General features: G+C 57.1%; 5 protein-coding genes across 5 annotated transcripts; 2 read left to right on the plus strand and 3 right to left on the minus strand.

Moving 5' to 3' along the window:
• Positions 1 to 137: 137 nt before the first annotated feature.
• MFIFM68171_06367 (PH domain-containing protein) lies at positions 138 to 3,815 on the minus strand (the record flags this gene model as incomplete). Its single annotated transcript, XM_071061787.1, has 1 exon — positions 138 to 3,815. The coding sequence occupies one exon, from the start codon at positions 3,813 to 3,815 to the stop codon at positions 138 to 140; it is 3,678 nt and encodes a 1,225-aa protein (XP_070917888.1).
• A 4,667-nt stretch (positions 3,816 to 8,482) lies between these two features.
• MFIFM68171_06368 (beta-glucosidase) lies at positions 8,483 to 11,066 on the plus strand (the record flags this gene model as incomplete). The annotated part of the gene is made up of 3 exons (XM_071061788.1): positions 8,483 to 8,693; positions 8,762 to 10,216; positions 10,291 to 11,066. 3 exons carry the CDS (start codon positions 8,483 to 8,485, stop codon positions 11,064 to 11,066), a joined length of 2,442 nt encoding a protein of 813 aa, XP_070917889.1.
• Positions 11,067 to 11,800: 734 nt separating this feature from the next.
• Positions 11,801 to 12,352, plus strand: MFIFM68171_06369 (uncharacterized protein; the record flags this gene model as incomplete). The annotated part of the gene is made up of 1 exon (XM_071061789.1): positions 11,801 to 12,352. The coding sequence occupies one exon, from the start codon at positions 11,801 to 11,803 to the stop codon at positions 12,350 to 12,352; it is 552 nt and encodes a 183-aa protein (XP_070917890.1).
• Positions 12,353 to 16,207: 3,855 nt separating this feature from the next.
• MFIFM68171_06370 (Transmembrane protein 135 N-terminal domain-containing protein) lies at positions 16,208 to 18,217 on the minus strand (the record flags this gene model as incomplete). The annotated part of the gene is made up of 4 exons (XM_071061790.1): positions 16,208 to 16,955; positions 17,031 to 17,167; positions 17,239 to 17,722; positions 17,778 to 18,217. The coding sequence occupies 4 exons, from the start codon at positions 18,215 to 18,217 to the stop codon at positions 16,208 to 16,210; spliced, it is 1,809 nt and encodes a 602-aa protein (XP_070917891.1).
• A 1,476-nt stretch (positions 18,218 to 19,693) lies between these two features.
• MFIFM68171_06371 (BTB domain-containing protein) lies at positions 19,694 to 21,994 on the minus strand (the record flags this gene model as incomplete). The annotated part of the gene is made up of 2 exons (XM_071061791.1): positions 19,694 to 21,468; positions 21,643 to 21,994. 2 exons carry the CDS (start codon positions 21,992 to 21,994, stop codon positions 19,694 to 19,696), a joined length of 2,127 nt encoding a protein of 708 aa, XP_070917892.1.
• Between the last annotated feature and the right edge of the window lie 1,366 nt (positions 21,995 to 23,360).

The raw sequence follows: 23,360 nt of genomic DNA on the forward strand, positions 1-23,360 counted from the left end.
GTCGTCCTGATGAAATGCGGGGGAAGCAAGCTCCCCAGAACAAAGAGTGCAAGAATATAGTCAAGTAGAAGGGAAGCGGTGTGGTGATTATAGAGCCCGAGTAAACCGGGTTTGGAGAAACCGCGAGCCTTTTGAGCTCAAAACATGCCGCCGGGAACACCCATGCCCGTGTTACTCCGCATACCTGAAGTCGCTACGGTCCGGCTCGCTGGCGGGCCTTTGGCTATGAATGGCGGGCTATTATCTCTGCCTTTCTCCAAGAACCGGGTACCGGACATTTGCGCATTCGGGTTGGGTTTTTGCAGTCGTCGCCGCTGGTCTGGCTTACTAGTGTTGTCGTCGTCACTGACCGAGAACGCGCTCCGATTCTCTTCCAAGTCAAGGGTGGATGTGCTGTTGTTCGCCTGGCTGGCAAACGGCAGCCGAGGAGCCATCATTCCCTCGTCGTACAGGGGAAGCGTACCCGAGTCCTCACGCCTGCGACGGGGATTGATGGGAGGCACCGGAGGTGCGGCGCCTTGGCCACGGCTATTCGACCGTGACCTTAACCCGCGACCTCGGTCTGGAATCACGGGCGGTGGCTGACTAGGGTGCGGAGGCTGGTGGGGCAGGTTCATGGTGGGAATGCGGCTCGTCGACGTCATAAGCGTCGGCTCCGAAATATCTCTCTTGTCGACGGGTCGTCTCGTCGGTTGGGGGATAACACCGGGTCCTAGTGCTGGTGATTGCGATGCCGAGGATCGTCGAGGCCGCGGCCCTATCGACGTCGGGGTGCCGACGGGTGAGCTAGTAGTCCCCATGGCTAGGGGAGATGGAGAGGGTAGGCCCATCGGCGAGATTGGCGAAGGTTGGCCGGAATGCGGGTCAAAGCCAGGGCGGCCAGTATAGACGGCGAGGTTCCCGGCCGATCTCGACCATTCGGGATGAGGTGAAGGAGCGGGCGACGGAGCCCCACGATTGGGGTACGGATATGGCGGCATGATGGGTGACCCTTTGATGTCAGTCCCGGGTAGACCGGGAGAGCGCATCATGGGCGGTCTGGAATTGCCAGGCGCGAGCTGTTCCTGCGGCCCCGTGTTTGTGTTGGTCCTCAGCCGAGGCGGCCTGCTGCCCGAACGGCCACCGCTGGTTTCCGAGCCACTCCTGTCACGTCCGTCGGAGTGTCTCTGCGCAGCCGGCGAGCTGTGGCCGCGCTCGTCGCTGGGGGCACGCTGCCTGTATGTGATGGGAGGCGGCTTTCTCTCCCGGCTCGGCGTCCGTTGCCTCGGCCCGCGGTCGGCTCTGGGTGGAGGTGGGGGGACGTTTGCATCCTCAAACCGCCCCGCGGATTGCGAGGTTTGCGAGACCTGATGTCGAGCTAATGACTCGAGCTCCTTCCGCTTTTGCAGTTCCCGCCGAGCTTGTCTGAAGGCCCTCAAACCCGGATGAGTAGTGCTGTCTTCGTCCTTATCCTGCAAAGCGGTCGATTCGCTGTGCGCACCGGCCCCCGATATAGGGGCATCCTCCTTCGCAGCTTCTTCCCTCATCGTCTCCAAGATTGGTGCCTCCTTCTCGTCAACAGACTGCTTTGCCGATTGCGGTGGGCTAGACATCGCTCCTGCGCCAATACCTAAGATCTTGAGACCCCTGGATTGACCAGGCATGTTTCGTGACCGATCGACGAGCGAACCTTTGCTCGACTTCGGCTTGAGCATGCCAATCCCCAGTGGATTTGAAGGAACTTGAGCAGAGAGATCCGGGGAAGCAGCTCTGCTGCTGTCCGTCTCAACATACGAGGTCAGCTTTTCTCTGACGCGGCGACGAGCCTCGGCAAGTTGGCTGGCGAACTCGTCCGCCTCGTCGGTGGTGTTGCTAGAGCGGTCTGGCACTTTGCCATCTACGGACTCATCCTTGTGCTGAATCCCTCCGGCCGGTTTGTCCAACACCGTTTGGGGACCATTGCCGTAGTAGGAGCGAGTCCAATCCTGATCCGGCGGCAGCCATGGACTCAAATTAGACCCTTGCTCACTCGCAACGGATGGGCCAGAGCCGGGGTTGAAATTTGATTGCGGCCTCGTGCTATCTTGATCCATAAACGAATCCATGCTCTCCATGCGGAGATGCTGACGAACCATACCGCTGAGACCCGTCGTCGGGCCGAGGGTTGGAGAGTCAAGCGGAGACAGCTGCTGCGATTTGTCCACTGAAGGCTTGGGCCTCAAGCTGGTTGAAGGCCCATCGTTAGCCGTGGCGCTAACTGGGAGAGCTGTCGGCATCGCGGATTGCCTGAATGCAGGGTGGTCCTCATCAGATGGTCGCTCAACGTTGACTGCAGGAGGTGCTGACAGGGCTGTCGGGTTCGGGGCGCTAACAGTTGGAGATTCCCTGTCTGTAAGCGGCGTCGGAGGCAGTTTATCGTCTTGTATTCCTAGTCGAGTCCCGGTGGCCGGTATTGCTTCGTGATTCTGTGATTGTGAAGCGCTCTCGGCGTTGGATTCCGTGCTGGGCCTCTGTGTTGGTGCCTCCCGGCCTTGTCGAAGCTGAAGCTGGCGTTGGACATACTGGGACTCGTCGTAGGAGTGCTGTGGCTTCTGGAACAAGCCCATCGCTGTCGCCTTCCCCATGTCGTTCGGGAGGATGGGTAGTATCGTTTGCTCACCAGCCTCGCTAAGGGGGGGACTTAAGGGCGGTACGCCACCGAGACTGTGCTTGGTGTCCGCCTGGACCTTGGACCCCAAATCCAGAGCACCAGGGGAAGCGCTCATGGTGGTGGGACTCGCCGACCTCAGATTGGGAGCGCTTGCCTTCGTCAGTATAGTGCGGCTGTTGCTGGCACTAGCCTGCGATGTGGAGCCCGTGGACAGATCGGGCGCACGGGTGTTGAACAGCCTCTGACGAGTTAAGTTTTCGATGCGCGACAACGCCGAGGTTTGTTGGTCCTGCGGATCCTGTACGAGGCATTGCTCGTAGAGGCGCCGCGTTCGGGTAACCATCCGTTCAGGGGCGGGAGCGGTGGCGGAAGTAGGCGATTGCCCGTCCTTGACGGTCCAGGCTGCTTGTGAAGTGATGGATGTTGCCGCCGTAGAATTGCGGGCCGCGATGGAAGCTGAGGATGTGGTCGACGATGTCTCGCGATTTCGGTTGTAGCCGACGGGAGGTGGGGACTCTGGCCGAATCTGCTCGGCTTCGTCCTCTGACGTACTGCTATTGTGATCCTCGAGAGACCTCGCCTTCTCCTCTTGCCTCCACCGCTGAAAAGCCGACATTGCAACATCATCATCGTATAGTGCTCTGCCTATCATGCCACCTCCAGAACCTTTCGACCCAGCCGGTATCTTGTAAATTTTCTGCCTCCCGCCAAAGAGGTTGTTGCCCTCAGTGGGCTTGGCACGGGTCAAGACGCTCCCACTCTTCTCGGCTTCGTCAGAAGCGAATGAATCAGTGCGAAGAAACGGAGAGGTCTTGATGGACTCGACCTCGGCGATGTCGGTCAGTCCGTTGGAACCGCCAACGAAACCAAAGTCAGCCAGCCGGGACTGTCGTTTTGGGTAGAGTACGCTGTCATCGCTAGCTTTGCCGATCTTTGTATTCGGATCGTCCTGTTCCCTCAGCATGGAGAACCGGGCTGACAAGTTGGACATCAACAAGCTCGTGCGGAAGTCGTCGTTTGAAGGCAGAGCAGTGGATAGGTCAAACTCTTTCTTGACCTCCTCCTGCTGTGTCTTCTTTCCCCTACTGAAGACCTTGAACGGCAACGAAGACTGCTCCGAGTCTTCGCTCGAGCGGCCGGTCGAGGCATCATCCTTCGCCTTCTTCTTCGTCCTGAACCGATTCATGGCGACTCGAGTCGAAAGCGAAAAATCTTCGAATTAGCGGGAAATTGAGAAGCCTAGATTGAGAGGTCAGCACCAAACTACAGCCTAGGTTCCTGAAAATTGCAGGCGCGGCAAAGCTGTCCCGGTGTCTGTGACGAACAGGGTGGAGGGTGGTGTGAACAGCCTTGCGTACAATCCCATAGCTCCCTATGTTGCGGAAGGAGAAGCTGAAACAGGTCCGGGAACATCGATCTCTTGGTCGGAAAAGGATATGGGTCACTTACTGAGGGTGACCCTGTCGGTGTCTAGGAGTCCTGGCAAAATAGCGTCCAGATCTCCCAGCCAGCGCCCAAGATCTGGTCAAGGGGAATGCCCTCAAAAGGGCCAGACTTCTCGACCAACTAGACTAGGTAACTCAAAATGAAGTGCCGATAAGCATCAAGCGCGTGATTCGGTAAGCGGCGCACAATCCATATGGGCTCTGTTTGACTGTATCACTGGAATGATGCACAGTTCCGCGGACGATCCCTTGCAAAGCTAGCGGCAGACCTCGGTCGGTCGTATGTCTGATGCGAGAGGATCGGTTTGCCTAAGGATTTGAACGAGCGTGGGTATGATCGGGGTCGTCACCGGGGTGCGTGGTGCCGTGCGTCGAGGTTGTGACGGTCTTGCGTCGGTTCTGTTTCTTGCTCTGAATGATTCGAAATGAATGGAAAGGTTGTTGCGGCGGACGGGAACCGCGGCCGGAAAAAACGAGTGGACGAAGCGAAAAAAAGAAAGGGAAATTGGCGAAAATGAGTGAATGTCAAGGGCACTCTCAAGACCCAAAGTGTAAGTTCCGGGAAACGCGAGGGTGGCCTGGGATTGCGATCGGACCAGACTTTGGATCTGGGGAACGGACGAGGAGAGAGCGAGCCAGGGAAGGTCGCGCACGCTTTCACCTGAAAGAGCGGAGGTCATCCAGGATCCAGGAGTCAAACCGCGGAAGGGAGTGCATCTAGGGAATGGACGCATCCGGGGTTTGGGGGACCACGATTGGCCAATTCTGGACCAATAACGGCAAGGGGGTCACAGGATGTTTGGCAAGGAACAAGCTCTCTCCACTCTCCGAGTTGCTTTGGAGCAGAACCCGGCCGTGCGCTCATGGGGGTCTCCTGGAAAATGAGACGACAGGCGCGCGCTCATTGGCTTTGGGAGCGAGCGGGGCAGGAACGGGGGGCGTACATGCAGCACATCAACAAGGGGCCGAAAAGAAGAAATTTTGGAAACGGAACAAAAAGAAAGACGACTGGTCAGTGCCTCCCCATTCGGTCAATTGCCCGCCATGGCGTTGCGCGCCTGGTACGCCCTGCCGTCCGAGACAGGACTGTTCTCAAGCATTGCATTGCATTACCGCAGGAGCAGAATGTAGGGATGTCACAGTAGGTTCAGTCTCTTGCAGCCTGAATCAACGGACCCAGAACGGCTGATAGGAACGACATGTTCCTACCAAGACATGTTTTTTTTTCTTTTTTCTTTTTCTGGTCCGTTTAGCACCTGCAGATTAGGGTCCGCCCGACAGCACCAAAAGGATTTCATCTCGCCTGCAACTTCCATCTTCGCTTCTGGCCGCCGTGGCTGCGTCCTCGGGTCGCGCCGGCCTCGACGGAAGGCCGGGGGCAAACGCTCCAAGTGGTTGCGGGGGGGTCGTTGGCGGTTCTGTCACACGTGCCCCTGGCGCATTGGCGCACACGCGCCCTTTCGCACACTGCGGGGTTTCCCCCCTTGAACTCGAGCTCAGGATTGCCCGCAGTCAGATTATGTGTCTCTGACGACGGGAAGGAAAATTACCAAGTGCGAGTACAAGCCAGCAGCATTGCGGCGCCGGGCAATCACTGGAATTGCAGCGGGCTCCCCACACCTCTGATCATCGCAGGCGATCTTGCCGCTAACGCCAACCACTCCCAAATCTCGACTCTTGGATTCGTCCTCTACAACAATATTAGCAAACGGCAGCCTGCGGCGCGACGCAATGATGGGTGTCAATGAATGTGCTCTACAGTCCATTGGTTCGGGGTATGCACCTTGGACGAAAGCAGGGGGCTCTCGACGGCTGCCCAACCGTTATGCACGGGCGGCAAAGATGTCCAACGGTGCATCCCCGCATCTTGCATGTTCCATTGTTGGATAGCCACAACGGCCGTCGAGTTCAGGTGGCGCGCAAACGAATGAGACGCACAAACACCGGAGAAGTGATTTCAATGGCCGGCAACAGAGGGCTACATCCGGCGATCACGGCACTTAGGCCTAAATAACTCCTATCAAAGGAAAGGCGATCTCCGATTACGCTTGCTAATCCGACAGGGGTGCCGGCCCCGATTGGGTACGCGAAGCGGCCTGACGTTCAGTAATTATACTAGCTGCCGAGTGCCACTCGTTTATACTGGGCCTTTGCCAATCCGAAGTACCGAAATCAAATCCCCCGTGGAAGCACACTAACACTAGTGTAGAAGATCAGGCGTGTTCAGCGGGATATTCGGGCATTCAGGGGGTGACAGTTCAGTGTCAGAAAGTCCAGTTTCCCTCGACCGTTCTTTTTGGCTATTCACACCCCCTACATGTACGGGCAACAGCCGCGGCCTTCCCGTCCCACCAACACGGGTCGGCCAGGCCTTCCGCGATCCAATCAAGCGGCTGTTCCTGAAGCTTAACCCTTTCTGGTTTGGCGTGGGCAGACATCTGACCTCCACTGCCATGGGAAGCCCCTGAAAATTTCCATGGCAAAGCCCCTCACGTCCTCGTTGCACCGCGATTTTACCTTCATACTCAAGGCATCCTATGTAAGCAAAGCCGGCGGTCCGCAGCAAGACCTCGGCTGCCAAGGAGAACCAGCAGAGAGCCAGTGATGTTATCGAGTGTGACAGGTCAAGACAGCAGCCCGCAGCACGTCTTTGCCGAGCAGTTACAAGCTCTGGTCTGGCAGAGACAACGGGGTCCTTTAATACCTTATGTGCAGCCGAGTTGGACCCGGCTGCATACTGAGACGGTGACACATCGATTGGTTTCTCAATTGCCGTTGCTCCAGCAAGTCCCTTGCAGGTTGCAGACCAGGTAAAAGGAGGGCACAGCAGCGCAGCAGGTGAGCAGCCTGAGCGAGTCGATGTATCCGAAGCCTTCCGGTGGGAATAGGTCATCATCATCCCATTGTCGGCGAAAGCAAGAAGCAAGGCGTCAGGTGTGGATACTCTTGACAGGGCTTCATTTCAGGGCTGAAACCCGGCGATATGTCGTGGCCTCGTGGCACTTCCCTGGCAAATATCCGTGGCGCTGGTAATTAGTGGGGGTCAACTAGCAGCGAGAAAGGGAGGGATCATCGGAGGATGGAAGTCTGGATGTTGCCAATCTGCGCAAAATTTGTTGTCGGGCTCGCTGGCGTGGAGCCTCAGCCGGCTGGGCATCCAGCCCATCCGCCTTTTGGAATCATCGAGAAATGGTCTCGTGCCGCCGGTGTTTCTTTGGCCAGACGCCCCCCAGGTCTCCGGATTCCTTCATCACAGCGAGCAGCTTTGCTAACCTTGCCCGTATCACGCGATGCAGTTACTCGGTGTCGTGACCAAATATGGTCAAAAGGGTCGTTGACATTCACTAAAACGCAGCGCGCACATGACGCGTCTGCCGACAGCGAATAATTAGCGCAACGGGAAAAGGGTAGGGACTGCGAGGTTCCCTATGTTGATGCAGGTGTGTTGCGGCTTGCAGATTAAGTTCCATTATTAACGGCGTGCCTGCCTTTCGGCCATCAACCAGCCCTGACCTCCGCAAGGTAATTTGAGCACTGAGGGGGGTGGTGTCACGTTCCGCCGCCCTGTGCAGCTCTCCTCGCGACCCGGATTGGCGGCGCGGCACGATATGAGAGGACGGGGCGACGCAAGAGCCGGACAATCATCGTCCCGCGCTTTATTTTCCGACGCACTCTCATCAATGCGCTCAGCTCGAGAGGAGCGATTTGTTCAGTTTGCAGTTCTCATTGGTTACCCCCACCATAACCACTTTCCCACCATTTTTCTTCTTTTCTTTTTGTTTTTCTTTTTCCTTCTTTCTTTCTTTTTTTCTTTTCCTTTTTTTTTCTTTCTTTTTTGTGCGCAACGACCAGCGCGAGACGAAAAGAAGAGAACCAAAAAGGAAAACACTAGCCATAAGCAAATCTCAAGTTTGATCTGAGTTTTAAACAGAATGCATGTATGACCCTGGTCGCCGCTCTGTGACGAGTCAGGCAAGAGGTGTCATCCTGAGTAAGGCCGACTAGGCAGGCTGTATCCATACGGAACAGCCCGCCGAGACCCCAGCCCGATGTTTCAACAGAACAAAACGTCGAATCCACGGGTTCGTCCAAGGATCCGGATGGAGAAGATCCATTACAGTTAAGATTTACTCGAGTTTAGATGAACGATTGGGGCTTAACAGCGTCAACTCCGCTTCTTGCCTCTGGAACGGCCATGGGCGCGCAACGACCCGCGCCTTGTTCAACAGCAAGCCCCAACAATTCGATTGGTGCGGGTCGCACGTCCCGGTGCGTCGGGATTGCATGCCCTGGACCCGGTTTAGTAAACCAGGCTGTCGGGCCCGCAGCGCCCTCGATTTTACCAACCAACAAAAGCAGCGTTTGACGTTCGAAAGAGAAATCTCCTATGCGAAAGTAGAATGTCATCATGGACTACCTGAAAAGCGCCTACAATAAGCTGCCTCTCGGCTTCCGGGGCTCGCGGGACACAGCGGAGCAGGTTGTTATCAGCACGAAAACAGCAGTCACAGCACTTTGCGCTGCTTGCTCGATGCAAGCCGGCCCAAATGCTGCAGGGGCCCAGAATGCAGCATCTGAGCTTCCATATTACGGCCGAAGTCCGCCGGTTTATCCATCCCGTAATGCTTTGCTTTCCTTCGCTGCCGCAACTTCTCCTCCGGACCGGCGCGCTAACTTGGCCCCGAAGCAACCGGCAATGGCTCCACCAGCTCCCGGTGGACCGCCGCCTACGGCCATGCTCGCGGGCTGGTCTCGCAGATGACGGTCGAGGAGAAAGTCAACATCACCCGTGGCTGGCCGGGCATCTGCGTCGGCAACACTGGTGAGGTACCACGTCTTGGAGTGCCACCACTATGCTTCGCCGACGGGCCTGACGGTATCCGCGGGCAAGAGTTCGTGTCCGCCTTCCCAGCCGGAATTCATGTGGCCGCCACCTTTGACCGGGATCTCATGTACCAGTATGGCCGGGCCCTGGGAAGTGAGTTCTACGGCAAAGGGATCAATGTCGCGCTGGCCCCTGTGGCTGGCCCTATCGGCCGTGTCGCGAAGGGCGGTCGGAATTGGGAGGGTCTGAGCAACGACCCCTATCTCGCCGGCGCCGGCATGGGTGCCATCACGCGCGGTATCCAGGATGCCGGTGTGATTGCCACACCCAAGCACTGGCTACTGAACGAACAAGAGTTCCGCCGTCGGTGGACTTCAATGGGTGATGCCATCAGCGCCAACGTCGACGACCGCACCCTGCACGAGCTGTACGCCTTTCCCTTCATGGACGCCCTGCGTGAGGGAGCCGGCGCAGTCATGTGCAGCTATCAGCGCGCCAACCACTCGTACGCATGTCAGAACTCCAAGTTGCTGAACGGCATCCTCAAGACCGAGCTCGGCTTCGAGGGCTTCGTCGTCAGCGATTGGGACGGTCAGATGTCCGGCGTGGCCTCGGCCAATGCAGGCCTGGATCTCGTCATGCCCAATGCCGGCTTCTGGGGAGACAACCTCACACAGGCGGTGCATAACGGATCAGTGAGCGACGAGCGAATTAGCGATATGGCCACCCGCATCCTCGCATCTTGGTATTATCTACACCAAGAGAACGCTTACCCGCCCCCAGCCATCTACTCTAATATGGAGGAACATCTTCCCGTCGACGTCCAGGAGGATCACGCCAAGTTAATTGAGAACATCGGCGCCGCCGGCACGGTCCTCGTCAAGAACGTTAACAACACGCTCCCGTTCAAAAAGCCCAAGTTCCTCTGCGTCTACGGCTACGACGCGACCGTCAAGGCCAGTCCCTGGCAGAACCGCGACCGCTACGGCGGAGGCTACAAGGACAATTTCGGTTGGAACACGTTCAACGGCACGCTCATCACAGCCGGAGGATCCGGCGGTGGCACACCTCCCTACGTGGTCTCCCCCTTCCAAGCCCTTCAAGAGCGCGTCATCAAAGACAGGGGCATCCTCCGCTGGGATTTTTACTCGGACGACCCCACCCCCTACGTCAATGCCGACGCCTGCCTGGTCTTCATCAACGCCTACGCGTCAGAGAGCTTCGATCGGGTCAGTCTAACCGACGAGTTCAGCGACAGGCTGGTCCTCAACGTAGCGGGCAAATGCGCCAACACCATCGTCGTGGTCCACTCCGCAGGTGAATCACCCGCTCTGCTGCTCTCTTCACCTCTTTTTATCCCCCCAGAATACTGATGTTACATACCAAACAAGGCATCCGCACCGTCGACGCGTGGATCACTCACCCCAACATCACGGCCGCCCTCTTCGCCGGCCTGCCGGGCCAAGAATCCGGCCACAGCCTCGCCGCCATCCTCTACGGTGACGTCAACCCCTCGGGCAGACTCCCCTACACCGTCGCCCGGTCCGAGTCCGACTACGGCCCGGCGGCGCTGCTCAACTCGACCGTCTCGTTCGACCCGTTCCCCGAGTCGAACTTTTCCGAGGGCGTCTTCATCGACTACCGCTCCTTCGACCGCCGCAACGTCACCCCGCGCTTCGAGTTCGGCTTCGGCCTGTCGTACACCGACTTCGCCTACTCGCGCCTGTCGGCCGCCCTGGTCGCCGCCGACCCCGCGCCGCCCGAGTACCCGGACCGGGACGTCCCCGTCGCCCAGGGCGGCCACCCGGAGCTGTGGGAGGTCGTGGCAGTCGTGCGGTGCACCGTGGCCAACGCCGGCGCCGTCGACGGCGCCGAGGTCGCCCAGCTCTACGTCGGCGTCCCCGGCGCGGGCCAGGCAGCCGCGGGTGGGGACGACGACGGGGGCTCGGATCCCCATGCGCCCCTCAGACAGCTCCGTGGGTTTGTCAGGGTCGGCCCGCTTGTTCCGGGCCAGGCGAGGGAGGTGGTGTTTGAGCTCACGAGGCGCGACCTGAGCGTCTGGGATGTGGTGGCCCAGCAGTGGCGGCTGAGGAGGGGGACGTATCGCGTCTGGGTCGGGGCCAGTAGTCGGGATCTGAGGCTTGAGGGGAGCTTGGTGGTTGGGTAGACTCTCAGTGGTGGCTTTGGGGTTGGAGGTGTGATTCGTCCCCGAATCATTGGTTACGTGTCTTTTCCAAGTTTCTTCTTGGGTATTGGTTGAGTCCTTCAATTTTCCGATTTATCTGGTTTCAGAAAGTGCATTGCACTTGACGTTGTGAACAGAGGCAGTAATGCATGTCGAGTCGAATATCACGGCAGCGGTGCCACCCGTCAACTGTAAGAAGCTTTTTATCGTCCGAAACACAGCTGTCGTGGGGTTTAATGATAGAGAGCGTCAGACCGTAAGAAGTGTCTCAATATACCGTGGCCTACATTTACAAAACCGAGCCTCAACCCCCATCGTGAACGATAATGATGGAAAATGTGTAAGAACTGGAGAGAATTTCTATGTGGCTTATACTGTAGCGAACCACGTCTGGCAGTCTAAAAAGACAAAGAGACGCTCATTTTTGATTTGGTGGTTCTTGCATTGGCATTTACTGCAGTAATAGGTGGGGAGAAAAAAAAAAAAAAAACCGAATGGAGGTCGACGAATCGTTCTCGCGACTATGTGTGGTTGGCTGTGCAGGCTCACGCGAGTGGTTGCCTCATTTCTACCTGACCATGCCCAGCAACTCCTCTCTGATTCTGCAAAGTCTGCGAATGTAAGCTGCCCAAGATACCAAGTCTTGACCAACCAAGTTCGGATTAGATACCACGAAGTTTCCATCAGGACGTAAGAGCAGTTAACTAGGGTACGATATGGCTCAAACATCGATCGGCGACACTTCGCCGCACCGAGAGGATGACCGGCGGTACCCTCGAGATCGCCTCGAGTTTGGCGTCGCTATCTTGTGTGCGCTACCCATCGAGGCGACGGCAGTCAGCGCTCAGTTTGAGAACATATGGGACGCTGCAGCTTTTAGTAAGACACAAAACGACTCTAACACATACTCGTTTGGCTCCATTGGGCCCTATAACGTCGTGCTCGTCCATATGCCCGGCATGGGCAAGGTGGCTGCTGCGACCGCCGCGGCGAACCTTCGGGCTAGCTTCCACGGCCTCAGCCTGGTCCTGCTGGTTGGTATATGTGGTGGGGCGCCCCTAGCTGGGAAGAAGAAGATATCTGGCGGGCTGTTTCTCGGCGACGTTGTTGTTAGCACTGGGGTAATTCAGTACGACCTTGGGAGGCGATTTCCCGGCAATCGCTTTGTGAGGAAGGATATGCCCTATGATAATCTCTCGAAATTGACGGCCGAAGTCAATACGATGCTGGCTAAACTGCAGACTGAGCAAGGCAGTGCTCGGTTATAAAACGGCGTGCGTGAGAATCTTGCCAAACTACAGCAGCAGCTCGGTAAGGTGGCGGACTTTCTAGGCCGGAGTGAAGATAGGCTCTTCAGACCGGACCACCTCCACAAGTACTACGACAGCTCGGAATGTCCGGCCTGCGCTCACGATATGGATGGCGTATGTGATGACGCTATCGAGATGAGCTGTGAAGACCTTAAGTGTGGTCAGGGAGAGCTAGACGTGATATCCCGTCTCCGGCTAGGGGCGCTGTCACAACCTATTGTACACTTCGGGCTTGTTGCATCCGGTGATACGGTGATGAGATCTGGAAGAGACCGAGATGGAATAGCAGCCCGGGATGGCGTCATCGCTTTCGAGATGGAGGGCGCCGGTATGTGGGAGATATTCCGGGCTTGCGGTTGCTTGATTATCAAGAGCATCTGCGACTACGCCGATAGCCACAAGAATAAAAAGTGGTAGGGATATGCGGCAGCGGCGGCGGCGGCAACGGTGAAGGCTTTATTACAGGCCTGGGATGCATGTGAGTATCCGAACCCAGGTCAGTTAGAATATGCTGACTTTTGAAGACGTGCCGGATTCGTTTCGCCCGAGTCATTTAGGCCAAGTCAAGTCAGCTAGCCGCAAAGTCCCCAAAAGCCCGACATTAAACGCCCAAGACATAGCACTTCTCGACGGTCTCCAGACATTGCTATATCGAGATCGAAAGGATCGAAATCCTCGTTGTGTTGAAGGCACCTGCGAGTGGTTCATAGGGCACAGGCTTTTCCGAGACTGGCAAGCAGGCAAATCGAGGGCTCTTTGGGTCTCTGCGGACCCTGGATGTGGAAAGTCGGTTCTTGCAAGGCATTTGGTCGACAATATCCTCCCTACTACCGCAACACGGACGATATACTATTTCTTCTTCAAGGACGACTTTGCGGACCAGAAGAGTGTGGCCGGCGCTGTCAATTGCTTGCTATACCAGCTCTTTACGCAGAGGCCTGGGCTTTATACGGAGGACATGCGTGCCGAGCTCAAAGCTAACATCAAGCGCTTTAACACTTCATTTGATGAGTCTTGGGAACTTCTCCTCCGATTGGCAGCGAAGGAAGATGTAGGGGAGATTGTGTGCGTGCTCGATGCACTCGATGAATGCGAAGCCGAAGGGAGCTCCCAACTCGCCTGCAAACTGGTTGATTTATACTATACCAATAGAGCCCCTAAGCTACGATTCCTGTTGGCCAGTCGACCGTTCGGTACACTTCGACGCTGTTTCTAGCTTCCCGATATTCCGGGGCTCGCAGTTGTCTACCTGAGTGGGGAAGGCGAAGCCGAGATGGAGCAGATCTCCAGAGAAATTGATATTTTCATCAGAGCTAGGGTTCAGGCTATCAGTGTACGTTTGAGACTCGAGTAGGACGAGCAAGAACTGTTGTTGCGGGGAGTCCTAGCCTTCCCTTATAAAACCTATCTCTGGGTGTACCTAACGTTTGATTTGGTCGAGAACGATGAAGATATCAACAAAGGCAAGATAATCCAGGCTATATCCGAACTTCCGGTGTCGGTTGATGAGACGTACGAGAGAATCCTCTCGACGAGCCGCAATCCGGACGAGGCCAAGAGACTCCTCCACATCATTGTAGCAGTAAAGCGGCCCCTGACCCTTCGCGAGATGAACTTTGCCTTGGGCCTTCGGGAACATTATCAAGCCTCCGACGAGGTTGATCTAATACCCGAAATGCGCTTCAGAGAATGGTTGCGGGATACTTGCGGTCTTCTCGTCATAGTTATCGAGTCCAAGATCTACCTGCTGCACTAGATAGCAAGAGAGTTCCTGATCAGGAGCGGCTTAGAGTATGGTGAGCCTCTTGGCAGAAGCGGCAACCCTCTGAAATGGAAGCACTCGATTAGTTTGCCGGAAGCGCACCGAACTCTTGCCGAGATATGCCTATGGCATTTACGGTTTCCCGAAGTGTGTAGCTATTACTTCGAAGGACTTCAGCACCGATTGAGCAATTTGAATGACGCCTTTATCACGTACTCTGCTGCATTCTGGAACGCGCATCTACGCGCATCAGATGTCAGGTCCGACGAGCACATGGTACGCACAATCTTGGAGATATGCAGTGTTGTCGAGAAATACGACCCGGTCTGGTTTGCGGGCCATCATGCCAATGCGACATCCGCGGTTAGTGCGCCCGGTCCTGGAGGTTTCCCTATCCATCGGCATAGCTGTAAATCCCAAAATACATCCGACTCGTCTCATTGTTGCTTCCTGCTCTGGCGCTGCTCCAGCCGTAGAAGCTTTGCTGAGGGCAGAAGGTAGTAGCAACATCAATGCTCAGGATGGCCTCGGCATGACCGCGCTATCCTGGGCTGCAGCACTTGGTTACGATAATATTGCCAAGTTATTAATTGAGGGTCCTGGTGGCCTCCTCGGATACATGCAGCGGTTGCTCTTCTGGAAAGGTGCAGACTCGGAAACAAGGAATGTGTGGGGAGAAACGACACTGATACGTGCCAGCGTCATGCCGGCCGAGAGTGTTGTGAGCCTTCTACTTCGGAAAGGAGCCGATATCAATGCAAGCGATTATGGAGGGATGACAGCTTTGTTATATGCAAGCAAAAAGGGCAATGCATCCCTTATCCAGAACTTGCTTGACTTCGGCGCCAAGATAGAGTCGCGAGACGCAGACGGCAGGACACCATTGTCGTGTGCTGTAACCGCGCACTCCCCTGAACCGTACTCCACCGTCACATTGCTGCTTCAGAATGGCGCCAACGTCAACTCTACGGATGACGATGGTAGGTCGGTTCTATCGTGGGCCGTCAGTGTCTACCCCGGCGGTAGAGGCATTGTTCAGGCACTGCTCCGTTATGGCGCCAACGTCGAACAGGGAGATAAATACGGTCGAACACCACTCTCGTACGCTGCCACCAATGATCTGTTACATCCTCTCAAATTCTTGGTTGAATGGGGAGCCAACATACATTCCACGGACCGAAAAGGAAGGTCTATTCTGTCCTGGGCTGCCACCAGAGGTACAAAAGAAAACGTCGAGATACTGCTCTCGCATGGAGCCGACATTGAGCAGAAAGACAATAGGGGGATGACCTCCCTCTTGCACGCGGCTGACGGCCTTTGGGATCGTCAGTCCGTTGTCGAAATCTTGCTGAACAGAGGCGCTGATATCCATTGGAGGGACCGCCGTGGCGCGTCAGCGCTCTGGCATGCTGCTGGGGCATGGCATGGCCACAAGGTTGCCCGGTTGCTTGTTGAGCATGGCGCGGATATCAACCTGAAAGACAAGTACGGCGTAGCACCGCTTGCGAGGGCTTGCAGGATGGACGGCCGGGCAATAGCCGAGTTTCTAGTTGAGCAGGGAGCCCGCATGCATTAGTCTTAGGGAGGCTATTGTGCTTCAAAGAATCTCAAAGAATCTCGACGGAGCTGGGACGACAACAAAAGGCCGTGTAAGGCTAGAACGCAAGACAACCACTTAGAAGTGGCCGGTCAATGCAACGTTGAGTGCTCCTGAATCTGTGCTATGTAGATAATGGGTATTCATGGACTACGAGAACGCCCAGAATCCCAAACCCAGCACCCTGATCAGTCTCACAGAAAAGCAACCGCACCCAAATGTCATATAGGACACCTCCTTTTTCCTCTGCTTATTACTAGTAATTACCAGTACTACACCTCCCCTCTCTCCAGGTTGAAGCAACCACAATAAACATGCCGTTGTGCCGAAATAATGCGGCCACAGCAGCTCAGCTGTAATTACACTAAGAACTAACAATTATTCATACATCATAACCTCATCATCGGCACCTAGCACCTGCTAACAAAACAACCTTCCGGCCACCCACCCCAATTCACTCCTCCTTCCTCCCCTCCTCCCCCTCCTCCCCCTCCCCTTCCTCCCCTTCGTCCTCAACAGCCGCCCAATCCCTCCACCCCTCGCCCCGGACCCAACTGATCCCTTTCCTCCACCCGGCCTCCCTAACCGCCCTGGCATCCCTCTCATACACGACGCCCGTCAACATCAGCGCCGCGACAAACACCCACACGTCGCCGCCCCTCATCGCCCTCCACCACCGCCTCTTCACCCCAACCTTCCACAGGCTCTCCACGCTGGCCTTGAAGCTCGCCAAGAACACCCCGCGGCTCCCCTGCCGCCCTTGCTCGAGCGCGGCCCACAGCCCCGCCGCGAACCCGCCCAGCCAGAACCTGCCGCCCGCCAGGAACGTCCGCGGGAACCAGCTCTGGAAGAAGCAGATGGACGACCAGGCCGTGGCGAGGGAGCCGGTCAGGAAGGCCGACATGCGCAGGGCGTTGGACACGAGCCGGTGGAGAGTCGACAGCGGGAAGTGGTAGAGGGCGCCGAGCTTGGGCACGAGCATGGCCGAGTAGATGACCAGGAGGAAGCGGGTCAGCGGCGGGAAGGAGCGGAGCCAGAAGGTGAGAAAGGTGCGGGAGCACGAGGGGTCGTCCGGGTGGAGGGTGGCGCACGAGAGCGAGGTGATGAGCGGGTGGGCGCCCGAGCTGAGCGGGGAGATGGTGGCGAGGGTCGAGGGGAGGATGTCGTCTTTGTTGGGGAAGAGCGTGGGGGAGATGAAGGCACTGGGAAAATCTTGGTCAGGAGGTTGTCGTTCACTTGTCTTAGGAGAGGGCGGAATTCAACCGGGGTAAACTCACGGCCAATTTAGACGCGCCATCTGGGCGAGGCTGTCTACGATCTCGCTCGGCTGGGGCCATCTCAGTCCCGAAGGGAAGGATTCCGGTTTGGGCTGCAAGTAGGCTGACGAGTTCTTGAAGATGAGGTTCGCGTACAGCTGGGAGAAACCCGCGGGTTAGTCCGGGGTGGCTTAAGATGGTTCTGCATGCGGATCCGACATGAACTCACCGATGGGAAACAGTCCCTGTCAAACACAAGCGCGTAGAACAGCTGCCCAAACGCGAACGGCTGCAGCATCCAGCTCCCCCACCACGACGGCCGGGGCCGCTTCCTGACGGGCTTGCCGTTGACGCCCTTCTCCCATCCCCACACCATCCCATTGTCCTCGGCGCAGTTCCAGCCAAACTCGAGCGCGCGGAATAGCATGTAGATAGCCACGGAAACCCGCAGCTGCTTGCTGGGGTACACACCCAGCGCCAGGCCAGCCAGTGAGGCACCCACGGCGGGTGCGTACGGCGACGTCAGCGTGCTGGCTGTTCTGGGGTTGCGCATCCGGAAGGGTGCCGCCGACGGGTCCAGGAGGTGAGCGCGCAGACGGGTGAAGAAGCGGAAGAGGATGCGATACATCAGCAGGATCGTGCTGAGAGACAGCGAGAGCCTAAAGGTCGACGACTTGTGCAAGGGTTGCTTCTTCTTCGCAGCTGACGCGGGGCTGGCGGGGTATTAGTTCACTATGACCGGGATCGAGTGTCTAGGGACTGGCATACTCCTTCTTCTTCCTCATCAGCCTCGCCGATACCACCTCCCAGAGCTTCATCAATGCGCCTGTCGCGATGAATACGCGGATCGAATGCCGAATCGCGCGTGCATTGTAGTCGTTGGCGCCGCCGACGAGAGGGATTTTGTCCTCTTCTCCTTCCTTGCCCTTGCCCTTTCGCTTGTCTCCTTTGCTCAGGGATTGCGCGCGGCCTCGATTCTGCGGTGTGCCATCCATGATCCGCTGCATCGTGTCCACCGTCGGGGCTCGTTTCTTGAGCACCCGCGACCGCGAGATCACGTACTTGTGAAGCAGCGCGTATTCACGCGCCGAGATCGTGTATCGCAAGGCGTTGCGGAGGATGGGGTCTGACGTCGACCTAGCCGTAATCGACGGACCGCCGCTGGAAGGCGGGCTCCTGGCGCTCGACGGCCCGGCCCGGGAAGCCATTTCGAATTCGTCGGTTCTCGGTCCGCCGATTTATCGCGATCAAGCGATCTGTTGAACGGTGGGAGTCGATGAATCCCAACCCGGCGCGTTGTGCAATGACGGAACCGAGGTCAGCGCCCAGATAAGATGTCGGACGTGCGTAACCCGGGGCGAGGCACAAGCGTCGCGTGGTTATGCCCGGTTTCGCGAATCTTAGCAGCCCGGTGGTTGATCGAGCCGGTGGGGTAGTCGTCGAGAGCTTGCCAGTCCCAGCGCTGATAGGGGAAAGGGAAGAAACTCAGAAGCTCAGAAGTTCAGATGCATTAACCTCGTAATTAAATCACATGTGCTAGCCTCGGTACTCCCGCTTGTTGCGGCTCGATGCTGGAGTAAGCCAAGCGCAGGGGGCTTCCCCACACCCCACAGGTCCCACGGGTATTTCATTGGGAATGCCGTCATCCGAGTAACCACCTTGAGCAATCAAGTAATGACGGGAACTGCCCGGCCTGGGGATTCAGCGGGGTTCTGCATGAGAATGTCATGTCCATTTCCGAATCACGTCGCGCAGCCGACTAATGGCTAGTCGCGATAAAACTGAGGCAATCAATCCATAAAGCGGCCAAGCCAACCTGAACGCCAAACCACACGTGCGGGCCCAGCAGCCAGCACCCTTCGGATTCAGACCTCGTCCCACCCTCCCTCCGTGCTCCCTTCTTGGATCTGACGGCCGAAAAAAGATCCACCAGAAACGCTTTTGGTATCCCGTAAACTTCTTCTAAAAACTACGTCTCCCGCCCGTTGCCGCATTTTATGCCGCATTTTGTACCCCTGACAAGTATTTTATCATCCGCAGACGTCTCCCATTCTCCCAATCTCCCAGATTGCAAAACCATAACAGCCGCTAGGGTCAGCATCCCCAAGACCATAGCCTGCCGTCCATGAACGGGCATGCTCCAGCCGCTGAGCTCAACGTCCTCCGAGAGAAAAACCAGATGGTTTTTTGTACGCCGCCATCCCATTCCAAGTGCTTTAAGTAGGCAACTTGACAACCAATTGAACTCCAACTAGAAAGCGTTGGGTCGTCTAATTGTTGCCTCCTGCGTCCTGCGGCAGCGCCTGAACAAGACTGGCCAGGGATGTGTTGGGCGAGGCGACAAAGTCGGGGGTGAGGGGGAATAAAACAAAAACATAAAGAGAAAGAGAAACAAGAAACACGGGGACCCAGCCATGACAAGCTTCGTCGCCTTCTAACCTGCCCTGCAAGGGAGGACAGGCGATTTTGTGTAAACCCTCGACTCCGGACGCAATGCAGAGAAACCAAAGTAGGATGTGGGAATGACGTATCAAACAACCGAGGAGAGAAAACGAGGTTCAGAGGAGGCGGCGGATGCGCCGGTATGAACGGCGACCCGGAGACCACCAAAGCCTAATCCCAAAAGTCATCAAGTCGTAAAATCTTGGTGTGCGTATGCGACACTCGCTCTCGCCCAGGGCCTCTCAAGCTCCGACACTAGCCGAACTGCCTTGCATCCAGGTATGCACAATGTACGGCAGGTCCCCCGTGAACACCTCTTCCTTGAAGCCCATGTTGTTCACCCAGAGATCCTCCATGCCACCCACAGCCAAAGGCGCTGACGCGTTCTCAACCCGTTCCTGGTAGACGCGGAGCTGCGGGTCTGCCTTCTCCAAGGCTCGCAATCGTCTGGCCTCGCGCTCAGCAATGATATCCTTGATCATCACCTCCCGCGAAGAGGGGCTGAGCTCCCCCGACATCTTGGCCAGCTGAGGATGCTCCAGGATCTGCTTCAAGAGGTCAAAGGGCAGGTTGAGGAGAATGCGCGAGAGGATGGTATCGTTCGGAGTCGACACTCGCGGTGACTGCCCATTCTTGGACGGTGAAATGTCCCCAAATTTGATCTGAGACAAACGGTAGTTCGAGGACACGCGGGGATGGCGGGGCATCTGGGCTTGCGTCTTGGAGGGTTGCCGGTTATGCACTCCGCTAGACGTGCCGTGGGCAATCGTAGGGGCGTTCTGACCCCGAGCCGGAGGGCTAGCGGGAGGAAGACGGGGAATGCCAAAATCGCCGACAGTGACATCGAGGACGAAGTCAATCGGGAAGCTGTGGACGATGAAGGATATCACCTGATCCAGGAGCTCTGATACCGTGAACCCGTCATTCCGCGACGATGGGCTCACGATCCGGCAAACGTACTTGACAGCCAGCTCAATCGTTTCCCAGAGGAGAAGACGGCTTGCGTGCTGAACCGCAACTGCGTGCACCCACCCTAGCCGCAGATACTGGGCGGTCGAGATGTAGCTGAGCGCAGTCTTCAAGTCGTCTCGAGCGTCTCGAAGGTGCAGGTTGGTAGGAAGGATACCATTGGCCATGCTCCAACCATAGAGGGCACGGAGAGAGTAGAAAAAGACATCTGAGCGCACGTACTCGTCATGGACATCCAAGACGATGGCGCCACCCGCCATAACCCGCTGCGTCTTCATAAGCCCGGCGAGCATGGGGCTGCGTGAGAGGATAAAACGGTGGGCGGGGATCGTCAGAGCACGGTGGAGGTCCCGGTACCTGGGATGGTCTTGGAACTCTGGGCTATCCGAGAAATGAACGTCTAGAATGCAGTCGTTGAAGACGTTGTCCGGGAAGCTATGTCGCAAGAAGGCTAATGCCTCGTCTTGGTCGCGGAGTGTCTGGTATGCCGAGACCGAGCTTGCGGCGGCGTGCAGTGTGCCGTTCATGGGGGGATTCATTCCCGGCAGCGGCATCGGCGCGTGTCCGGCGGGATCGGCGGGATACCCATTGTGACCGTTGAGAGCAGGGTAGCGATTGAAACCATGTTCCTCTGCCTGAGCTGACGACTGTGACCCGTGGAAGCTATGAGGAGTTGGCGGTCCGTGGTGGCTAATCAGATTCGGCGGGTAACCATCCAGGAGAGCGCGGTTGTATCCGTCGGCGGCGGGTGCAACAGCTGGGAATGGCAGCATGCCCGGGGGAGGGAAGCCGCCGCCGGCGGAGTGCGGAGCAGGAGAGGACGTATTGGAGTCGTGATAGCCTCCGAAAATCAGACTCCCATTGCTCGGATGAGGTTGATGAAAGGTTGGCCGATTCATGATTGTGGCGGGCGGGGCGGTAATAGGGGCCTTGAGGACCGGGCCGGAGCTCCTCGGTTCGGGTGCGGGGTTGGAGGGGGCGGGGCCCTGATGCGACGCGGGAGATGGCATGCGCCGGTCGAGTAAAGCCGAAGAGGCTGTCGATGTGTCTACAGCGAGCGCTGGTGAGCAAGGCAGATCAATAGGGAGGCAGGTGCAGGAATCGGAATGGGAATGGTAACCACGTAAGGCACCGGAAGCCTGACGGGATGACGAGGGGGGCAGGATGATGGCACAGGCATGCGGGCGAGCTAGGAGCGGCTCCCGTGCGTATATTAACATACCTTTTGCCAGTTCATCGGGTGTTGCTACAGACCGGGGCGGCTCTGCTTTGATGGTGGGTTTGATAGTACTGACGGAGGCATCGACACCGTTTGCAGAGCCGGGCCCAAACTCGGTTGAGTCTTCGACGGGCGGCGACTGGCGTTGCGGCAAGCACAATCCTGAGTTCTCGTCCACTGGTTTGCCCTCGGCTTGGTCACCAGCCAAAGCTGACGTCGCCGCCGGCGCAGGGCCTTGCTTGCTCGCTGGCCGCTGCGCGTAGGTGAGGGGCAGAACGGGCACAACGGGCTTGGATGCGGCTCGTCGGGTGGTGGTCTTGGGAGGCGTGGCCGCAACCCCATTGACTGGCGACATGGTTGCAGAGGAAGTTCCTTAGGGGATCGGCGCGATTATCGGCGGTAAAGGAGAGTCGGAAGCGATGAAGGAAAGACGTGGGCGGCAGGATGCCAGAGTGGAGGAGGGTCGGGGCGGCCGAGATCTTGGGATGAGAAAACCCGATTACTTGGCGGCGTCACCGAGAACTTGACCTGTGCGACGCGCAGCCTGGCTCTCTGCTTGCGACTCATCAGTTAGCCAGCCACAAGCGGAGACGCCCCGGAGAGCAAGGGGCACTACCATTCGATTGCTGCGGAGGGTGGCAGCGAGCGGAAGGTCGGCGGGGCAGCGTGAGGGTTCCGCTGAGTCGGAGTGGTTTCTGACGCCGGCGATGCGAGCACGGTTGAGCGCAAGCAGCAGGCGGGCAGGAGCAGTTTGGCCCGAATTGGACCTGGGGCAATGATGCCAAAATTTTGACTCCCCGCAGAAAAAATGGTGCCGTAATTAGATTGGTGGGTGACAGTGGGGCTCCACAGGATAAGCGTTTCTGGTCCGTGCGTATACCGCCAGCCGGAGCGACTTGGCGTTCCCCAAGACGTACATCACATCCCCGCCAATTGCTATGTAGATTCCATTATGACTCTTATATGCAGCTCAGATGTCTCGCAGGCATCGCCACCATGAACAAGGTTTGGTTGGAAGCTTATAGCAAGCTCAAAGAGCAACATTGGCCCGATGGAGCCATCAGCGTCTCGAGGAAAGAGCTACTAGTTCCTTTCGACCCAACCCCTTCTGCAGCTTTCGGAAGATTGATCTTAAGGGCCTGGGATGCGGCGCTGTCCGAAGCTGAAGGGCGTTACCTGCCTTAGTGCAGCCCCACATATGGTTCCCATTAACAAGCATTGCGCAACCACCGATTGCGTCCAGATCATGCTAGGCTTACACGTCCGTTTGTATCCGCGTCCATTTGCTATTTTCTCAACGCCACGGCCCCTCGCGCAACTCATCAGCCTTTGAGTCTCCGGAACCGACGTAAGCTAAGCAGTCTTTATGCCTGAGTCAGGTTCCAGAGGTTTGGGCTTATCGCTTGGATGCAAGAGTAAGCAAACAGGTGGCCTATGTGGCCCGTGGTGTGGACCAGCAACTTGCTCTCACCGAGAGATGGCACACAACAGCAATTTCCCCACAAAGGTCGACTTGGTCAGCGCAAGGTCAAACTACTCTTTGCATTATCCTGTCTCTCAATGTTCCACTTCCTCAAATGACCCCAAGTAATGGTTCTATCGCTAGCAATAGCACCACAACCCCAGTGACGTAATCAACAGTCGCCCAGGGCCCCCGCCGCCTAGCACCCGACCCTTGTCTGCCCATCGTCGGCACCCGGGGCGCCGCGGGGGCAGGGCCG

The sequence above is a fragment of the Madurella fahalii genome (genome assembly GCF_045866475.1).
Source record: "Madurella fahalii IFM 68171 DNA, scaffold_3, whole genome shotgun sequence".
In the NCBI taxonomy this organism is placed as follows: domain Eukaryota; kingdom Fungi; phylum Ascomycota; class Sordariomycetes; order Sordariales; genus Madurella; species Madurella fahalii.